This window comes from Dromiciops gliroides, chromosome 2 (assembly GCF_019393635.1).
Source record: "Dromiciops gliroides isolate mDroGli1 chromosome 2, mDroGli1.pri, whole genome shotgun sequence".
Lineage (NCBI taxonomy): Eukaryota > Metazoa > Chordata > Mammalia > Microbiotheria > Microbiotheriidae > Dromiciops > Dromiciops gliroides.
This window is the reverse complement of record NC_057862.1, coordinates 166,563,482-166,572,187: the sequence shown is the minus strand read 5'-3', so window position 1 is coordinate 166,572,187 and position 8,706 is coordinate 166,563,482. Positions and strand designations below refer to the sequence as shown.

At 42.1% G+C, this 8,706-nt stretch overlaps 1 protein-coding gene across 1 annotated transcript; it reads right to left on the bottom strand.

Moving 5' to 3' along the window:
- Positions 1–508: 508 nt before the first annotated feature.
- On the bottom strand, positions 509–8,425 carry BCL2L10 (BCL2 like 10). The gene is made up of 2 exons (XM_043981567.1): positions 7,943–8,425; positions 509–4,451 (listed from the first exon to the last, which is right to left on the bottom strand). Exons 1-2 carry the CDS (start codon positions 8,372–8,374, stop codon positions 4,320–4,322), a joined length of 564 nt encoding a protein of 187 aa, XP_043837502.1. The 5' UTR covers positions 8,375–8,425; the 3' UTR covers positions 509–4,319.
- Positions 8,426–8,706: the final 281 nt, after the last annotated feature.

Below are 8,706 nucleotides of genomic sequence, written 5' to 3'. Positions count from 1 at the left end.
AAACTCAGGTGTTCCTGACTCCAGACCCAATGTCCTTATCCAATACACCTTGCTACTTCTTATCCAATACACCTTGCTACTTCTTATCCACATCAGTGAGATCACAGATACAGATCTGTTCATAGATACCTTGTGTGCATGCATCTATACAAATCTTAAATTAGGCCCTAACCAATAAACATTAATCTGTAACTCAGGATATGTAGTTAATTTGGATTATGGTTTTTCATGGTCATTTCGTGAAATGAGAAATCAGTCAAGCAACAGGCACTTAAGAAATGCATACTGTGTGCTTCAAGGTAACTCCAAAACATACTTCAACCTATAAAAACCTAATTTTTAGAAAAAGTTCAAAGAGAAAGTTAGTCTGAAGCTTTTATCTTAAGTGCACTAATAAGATTTCTAGATAGAAATGCAATTTGTATTCAATTAAATAAAGATGCAGAATAACTTACTTTATTGAACTCCTATCACAATAGATAGTTCTTTTACAATATTTCCCCTGTGTAATAAAGTCTTTCCAAGGAATTCCAAGAGATTTATACCCATTAAGAGGTCTTCCCAATGGTATAGAAAAGTCAACACACTCCTGCCTTGCAAATACTTTGTAAAACAGAACATATGAATTTCTGCAAATTGAAAATCTGTATCTATTTCAGTTTCTGTGGATGACATTTCAGTTTCAAGGAAGCTGGGCTTATTTGCTTATATGTCTACCTCAACACAATTTAATTCAAAGAGGGAGACAGTCCTGAAATAATGAATTGGGAAGGGGGGGGGACTTAAGGCTTTTAGTAGGAGGCAAGTCCAGGCTCAATCTTGAAGAAAGCTAAGGATTCAAGGGCAGGTTGTTAAGAAGGAGTACATTTCAATAGATAAATAGCTATCTCCCCACCTCCCAGTGAGTGGGTTTCACAAGGAGAAGAATATCCTCTAGCCTGAGGCATTGCAGTAGGACTGCAAGGGCTGAAATACCAAACCTTTTCTGTTCTGCCCATGGGGTGAACTGGATTCAGTTTAGAGGAGCCTTCCTTTAACAAAAGGGGATAGGCTCCCTTTCCTCACACTCATTGTCTCAGTAAACTCTCCATACCCAGATCCTCCAGTAGAACAAGGAGGGGACTAAAAATACTCCTTGTCCAATAAGAATTGGGCTTAGGACAGATAATTTATTCTTACACATGCGTGCAAACACACACACACACACACACACACACACACACACACACCACACGCCTAAATGTTTAAACAAGCAAAAAACTCAAGTGTGCATTAATAAAACAAAATTCAATACTACTTTTCCCCCCACTGACTACGTTGACTTTATTGATGGTGTGTAGAACATGGGAACTCTATTTCCTACTACAGGGGTGCTTTGGCACAGGAATTGTATGTGGGTTATGAGATTTCCAGTGCAGGGAAATTGACTTGTTTACATGAGCTCCACAAGCCTTTCAAGTCGAGACCATGTTCCATGTTGGAGTTGGGTGGGTAAGGCAAGGTCACCATTATAAAAAATAAAGAAGAATCCATCCATCCCCATCCTTACTGGAGTCACATGATGCAATCTAGAGAGTTGAAATCAAAATGGCCCATGTCAGAAGCTTTGTCTTTTCTTAAAAGGCATGGAAACAGCACCAGCCCTGGATTCAGGAGGACCTGAGTTCAAATTTGAACTCAGAAACTTGACACTTACTAGCTATGTGACCCTGGGCAAGTCACTTAACCCTCATTGCCCCCCCCCCCAATATTATTCTTCACTGTTAATTCATAAAGCTATTATCTTGTTAGGATTCTTGCTTTCTTAGTCTGTAGAGAGAGGTATAATTACTCTACTTCTGGCATATGATATTTTTGGGGTTTTTTGAGTTAGTGGGGTCTGGAGGAGCTATCCAGTCCATCTTTTTGATCATGTGACCTTCAATTCAACTTTTGTATTTATATTCCCAGAATTTAGCATAATACCTGGCACAAAGTAGGTGCTTTAATACTTTTTTCATCCATCTAGTGATTTGAGGATTTTGAAAATACTGTTGGGTAATTTGGGAATATGGTGATATAAAAAGAACAAGAAAGTCAAGAGGAGATACTATTTTGTGAGAACAGTTTGAGTTATAGATGATCAGTCCTGAGGTAACTAAGAGATCTTGAGCTTGAAGACAGAATTGGGGAAGAGATTCAACAAGCACATTTTGAGTGTTATTGACATGTGTACCAGGTGCAGAAGCTTTTCCCCCCTTAGATTTCCCTAACCCAAGCCTTCTAGGCCAATACTTGCTTCCATTTACTCCACAAGTAATCCTTCTTCTGAAAGATTCAACATCTAGCCAGTACCTCAAGCAACTAAGTTTGTCGAAATAAGAATATTGCAGAAAGATGAAGTGATTTGCCTAGGGTTGGTAGCAGCTAATATGTGTTAGAATCAAGACTTAAAAGCTCAGGTGGATCAGATGATGTATCATTACTCTTTCTTCTGCTTAAAAAGTAGAGGTACTGAACTAAGAAAGGTTCCTTGAGATGCCATTTTTTTCTCAATACTGTTGTAAGCACTCATACCTGATTTTTAATAAAATGACATGCCCTACTATTGGTAAGAGGAGTCCAAAAGTATCTTCACACATGAAATTTTATATTCCCTGTGGTCTACAAATGATATATTTCTCACAAAACTTACATAACAGTCATAAAGTAAAGCTATGGTAGGTACATAGAGCTTCAGTACAACTCATGTTAATTAAGCATGTCTAGCTAAGGAGTGAGGATAAAAGGCAAAAACATGGATCTGACCTCAAGGAGCTCACATTCTAATAGAAGTCAACATGAAAACTAGAGTTAATGAAAACTACTAGCAGTAGGAAGGACTGAGGCCATTTGGTTTTGAGACAAATCTTGAATGAGACCAGGGGACAAAGACAAGGGAATTTCAAACATGAGAGTAAGCCAGTGAAAAGGCATGGGAGTTTGCAGTATTTAAGGAATAAGTAGACATCTTGCTTGACGATGCTTGTTAAAAAGGTGGGCTTTTTTTTTTAAAGAGGGGGTATGGTATTAGAAGGGGAAAAATAAAGCTTGACAAAAGTTAAAAAAAAAAAAAGATACACACTGTCACTGGATCATCTCCATAAGTTTAGGACTAGAAAGCTAGAAAGGGACCAGGTTCTAAATGGCTTTAGATGCCAAAAAGAACATTTCATGTTTTATCCTGGGGGTTAAAAGGGAACTGCTAGAGTTTGGTAGTGTCATCTACCCCAAGTCCTAATTCTAGAAAGTAACACTCTAAAAGCTCCAAGATGGAGTGCTATTAACTAAGCTTCCATGTTGGATTTAAATGCTTGGCCCCTTGAATCTTTAGGAACCTCTTGTTTTTCATTTGGCTACAGCAGGCCATACTCTTTCCACAGATCCATTTTTAAACATTTCTAACCTTTTTCTCTTGCATTTGTGTGAACGAAAGAAAATCGTGTTATTGGCCTTGACATGTATTAATTGTGAAGCAGGAAATTAATTCCTCATAACTTCTGGAGTAAAACACTGCCTATACAAACTTATTCATTTAGTGGTTGGTATTTCTTACCTTTGCAATGGGGCAGAGGGAGGTAGAGGGAGAGAATTTGGAATGGAAAAAGCAATATTATAAAAAGAGTATCTTACCCATTTAAGACCGTTTTTAAAAAGCACATAAGAAAATGATTTTAATAAAACATTTTAAAAATGAATAAAAAAGATGCTATACTGAAGTGATAAATACTTTGAAAATATATTAAGATCTATTGAAACAGAGACCCCAGAAATTCCAGACTTCAGAGGACTTTGAACTATCTGCTAAATTGTAAGACATCTGATACTTTTTAAGGAAAGGTATCAGATACCCATTATTAAAAGCATTTGAAATCTTGGATAAGACATGAGGCTTCCCTTCATCCCCTTACAAGACATACCATAAACTACTTTTACAAAATATGAAGTACCAACATTTCAAGTCCCCTTCTGCAAAAGTCTCTGAACAGCCAACCAGTTTATGAGGAGAACGGGTATGGGGAGGTGGGGGAAGATATCGGTCAAAGAGAATGGCTAGTTCCTCAGTTACGGCAATGTTCAAGATGACAGCTTCTCAATCAAAAAACAGAAGGTGCACATTTTCAAATGCTCCTTAACAGTCCTGATGAGATGTTCCATGTTGATCTGGCTGCTTCTTCTAGATTTAATCATCTTAGCAGATGGTAATTAACAACTGTGGCCATTCTCTCTTCTGCACCTGGTCCTCTTCCAAATCCCTTAGGTCTTTGCTTCCAAGATTGGTATAAACAGTTTAAAATCCATTATCGTACCGCTAATAGAAGAGCTAATCCCACTAGTCCAAATCCCGCTGCTGCCATTATGCAGCACAGGGTACTACTTGGGTCACTTTTGGAGGAAGATTTCTCTTTGGTAAATCGGTGGTGAAAGCCAGTCTGGATGGGAAGAGAAGAGAAAGCATTGATCATTTCATATTCCCCAAATATCAAGTTTATCTTTGCATCCCTAGAACCTGGAAGGCATTTAAATAACCTCTTTTCCAATTTCATCTATCGCCTTCAACTCCTCAAAAAAAAAAAAAGGTAAACGTTTGTTGAAAATTAATATCAGTGTTTGTTCTATGTAAAAGATTATATACCTGTATTAGAGATGCTGCTTTGGTTATGAGGCATTTGGTAATATTTGGAGTTACTTTTAAAAGTTGCCATTGCAAAAAAAGTCATGATGATGAAAAGTGACCAAGCTAATAATAGCTAGCAAAAGTTACAAGTTATCATTTGATAATCATCATAATCCTAGTATGACCCGCATATCACAGATGAGGACACTGAGGCTGAAAGAGGTTAAGAGACTTGCAGAGGGGTCACATTGCTACAAAGTGTCTGAGGCAGCATTTGAATTTAGGTTTTCCTGGTTCCAAGTCCTACACACTCCTGCTCCATCTAGCTGCCCCAAAGAATGATCAGTTTCTTTACTGAGTATCTGGATATTTTAGTGGAGAAAAAAGAGAGATTCCACTGAATGCTGTTATTTGTACCAGAAATATTGATTACCTAGAGGGGAGGGGTCAGAAGTGAGCACATGAAATGATCAGAAGAGCTACCCTCTATCAACTTCACATGCATTTCTTTTTTTCCTTTTCTTTCTTTCTTTCTCTTTTCTTTTCTTTTCTTTTCTTTTCTTTTCTTTTCTTTTCTTTTCTTTTCTTTTCTTTTCTTTTTTTTTGTGGGGCAATGAGGGTTAAGTGACTTTCCCAGGATCACACAGCTAGTGTCAAGTGTCTGAGACTGGATTTGAACTCAGGTTCTCCTGAATCCAGGGCTGGTGCTTTATCCACTGCACCACCTAGTTGCCCCTCAACATGCATGTCTCTGAACAAAAGATGTTGGCTAGTCTGAAGATCCTCCAGGTTATTAGATTTCCAGTTGACCCCTGACAAGCTAAAGCTGGCAGCTGCTCTAGACATCTCCATTCAGGATAATCAGAAGTGACAGTAATTAAACTCCAGATGGTTGCATTTTAACTTTGCTGGGCAGAGGGGTTTGCATAAACAAGCTGTACTTGGCATTCCTTTGGCAACTTTACTCTTTAGACTCTATTTTTTTTTTGGGCCAAATAACTAATATAAATGCCCCCCATCGATGTTTATTTAGGTTCCACACTTGGTTTTTCTGTCAACTTCTTTCAAAGCAAATCCCAGTAACATGCTAAGTGCTGACCATGTTTCCCCAGTTTGAAATGATGATGAATGAAGAAGTATTGAGATTAAAAGTGGTTTTTTTCCCCCTCGGGCAATGGGGGTTAAGTGACTTGCCCAGGGTCACACAATTAGTAAGTGTCAAGTGTCTGAGGCCAGATTTGAACTCAGGTCCTCCTGAATCTGGGGCTGGTGCTTTATTCACTGCACCACCTAGCTGCCCCTATTGGGATTAAAAGTAAACATCCTCTCATCCCTCACTATAGGATGCTGGGCCTGGAGTCAGAAAGACCAGAGTTCAAATCCAGTTTATGGATTATTATTTATGTGACCTAGAGCACATAAATAGTGAAATGGGGATAATAACAGCATCGCCCCTCCCAGGGTTTTTGTAAGGATCAAATGAGATATTTGTAAAGTGTTTTAGCACAGTGCTTGGAACCTAGTAGTAGGAAAACTATAGAAAAGCCTATTACCTTTCCGAGTTTCCTGGCAACACTACATATATATTTAGATACTGAATTCCTTCATTAACGATTTAAAAAGCCTATAATGTTAAGGCACTGGGAGTATCTGGTGGGGATTTTTAAAAATTAAGGCCTCTGATGATTCAGATTAGGTCAAGGAAAAGCACCAGAACAGCCCCCAGTCTCTTTGGTAACCTTTAAGAAATGTGGTGACCCACATGAAAGTTCCAGCACAAACCTGAAAGTAGGCTCAGCCACAAGTAGCAGAAGTAAGGCCACACACAATATCGAGAGCTCAAGGGGATCTTCGAGGTCTTCTAGTCTTTCATTTTACAGGTAAGCAAAGAAGGCAAGGGTCTGAGGACACTGCTGCTAACGAGTAGGAACTGAATCCAGGTGTTCTGTTCCTAGGTAGGAGTTTGAACATCCCTTTTTTACAGGGGCCAATTGGCCCTTAGGCATCTAAGTTCTCAGGGCTGTGTATGTTTGTCTGTCTGCTTATTCCTAGAAACAAGAACCGGAGAGGAAGAATAACCTGGTGGGAGGGGGGGGGGAGAGTCAGGGTTTAGAAGCCAAACTTTAAGGACCAGGTGGGTAGGCACTTAGGGTCCTAAAGAAGGTGCATTTAAATAGGCGATAATATCCTATCTTGTCTGGATCCTCCTCCCCCAAGCCTCCCATGCCCACAATTTTATACGTCTGGAAACAACCAAGGTGAAATAAAGTAAGAAGCAGAAACAAAATTTGAATTAACGTGCTTGGATTCTTGTGTGCAAAGGAAGAATAAATTGCAAATTAGAATAGTTAGTCCTAACTACACCCCACAGCTGATTTTCCAAGTTTTTGGTCATGAGTTGTCCATATATGGGCAAAACATTTAGGCCTGATATAAGAGCTTCCAAAAAAGCCCGTGGGAGAGTGGAAGAAAAATCCTGCCACATTTTTTTTTGGGGGGGGGGAGAGGGAGAGGGTAGAAAGCCAGAGACAAAATTAGCCCAGCCAGTCAAGCCAATCTACTCCCAGCATCCAGACTAAACTAAAGCGAGAAAAGCCCCCGACTGATTAGAACTAAAGTCCTGCGACTTTTTTTTTTCTCGGCGAGAGAGCTCAAAGACAAAAATTTAACCCAAGCAGCCAATCCACCCTCAGCAACCAGACTAAACTGAAGCGATTCTTTCCACTTCTGCTTTAGACCCCCACAGCACCTTAAAACATGAAGCGTCTACTAATTGCTGTTTTACTTTCAGAACCGCCCCCCCAACCCAAAAAAACCTAAGCATCCGGTTCAAAAACAAAACCAAAAAAAAAACCAAAACAAAAAACCCCAAACCAAAAAAAAAACCCTAACCTACAAAAGAGCCCTCGCGGCCGGAACGCAGAACTTCCCCGTCCGATTGAAATGGAATTTCCCCCGCCTCCCACCCACCCTTGGAAACCCCGTACAACCCTCCTCTAGCCCATGACCACCTACCCGGCTCCCAGCCCCAGAGGACCACCCACCCACCCCCCTACCCCACTCTCTCAAGAAACTGAGGAAGTTGGGAATGGGGTGGGGGTGGGGGGGTCGTTGCTTACTCAAGAGTTTGCAAAGGACGTGCTTCTTTGTGAGTAAGCTGGCTGGGTCAGGGCAGGGTTTGACCTCCGCCGTCCGGTCCCATCCCAAGGCATGCGGCCAGGCACGGCTGCTGGCTCGCCCCCTCCCCTCGTCCGGCAGTCAATCGGTCCTCCCTCCCGGGGAAAAGAGGATGCCTCCCATCCTTACCCAGCCTCCGTTTTCGTGCAGCCACGCGCCCTTCTTCTCCACCAGATAGTAGCAGAGTTTTTCGGTCAAGCGCCGGCTCATCTCCCTCCGAAGCTGCTGCGCTCGCTCCTCTTTCTGCGGTTCCTTCGTCTCCAGCATCGCCCCGGCAAAAACCACGGTCACCGCCACCCGGCCCCAGTTGAACTCTTCCTGGCTGAAGAGCTCCTCTACGTTTCTCAAGACTTGCTCAGGAGTACAGTCGAGGAGCTGATTCCGGGCGTACTCGAAGAAGTCCTGGTAGTTCTGGCGGAGCTCTTTGGCCACCGAGCGCAGGGTAGCGGCCGCTGGGCTAGTAGGCGGCCGTTCCTGGATGCCTTCCCGCCGGCAGCAGTACTCCAGGTAGTCGGACACCACTTGCACCGTCTCCTCCCGAAGGGCACTCTTGTAGTCCATGTTTCCACCAGTAGGGAGCGAACCCAGGACCAGCGAGCAATCACAGCGACTTTCCCCGGGGGTGAGGGCTTGGGCCTTTTAACCCGCCGGAGGCGGAGTCCAGTTGCTTTCTCCCCACCCCGGGGCGGGGCTGCAGCTCCTCGCCACGCCCTCCCATCTATCTGCCCGTCGGCCCGCCCGCCTGCAAACTCCTTTTCATTTTCTCTGTGCTATATTCTTCTTTACTTGGGGCTTGGCCAACTCAACACCTTCCCTTCTTCACCTGAACTTCTCCCTCTCGTTTCGACCCTTGCCTGGGGGTGCCAATGGGGAGGGGAAATAGATTTCACTCC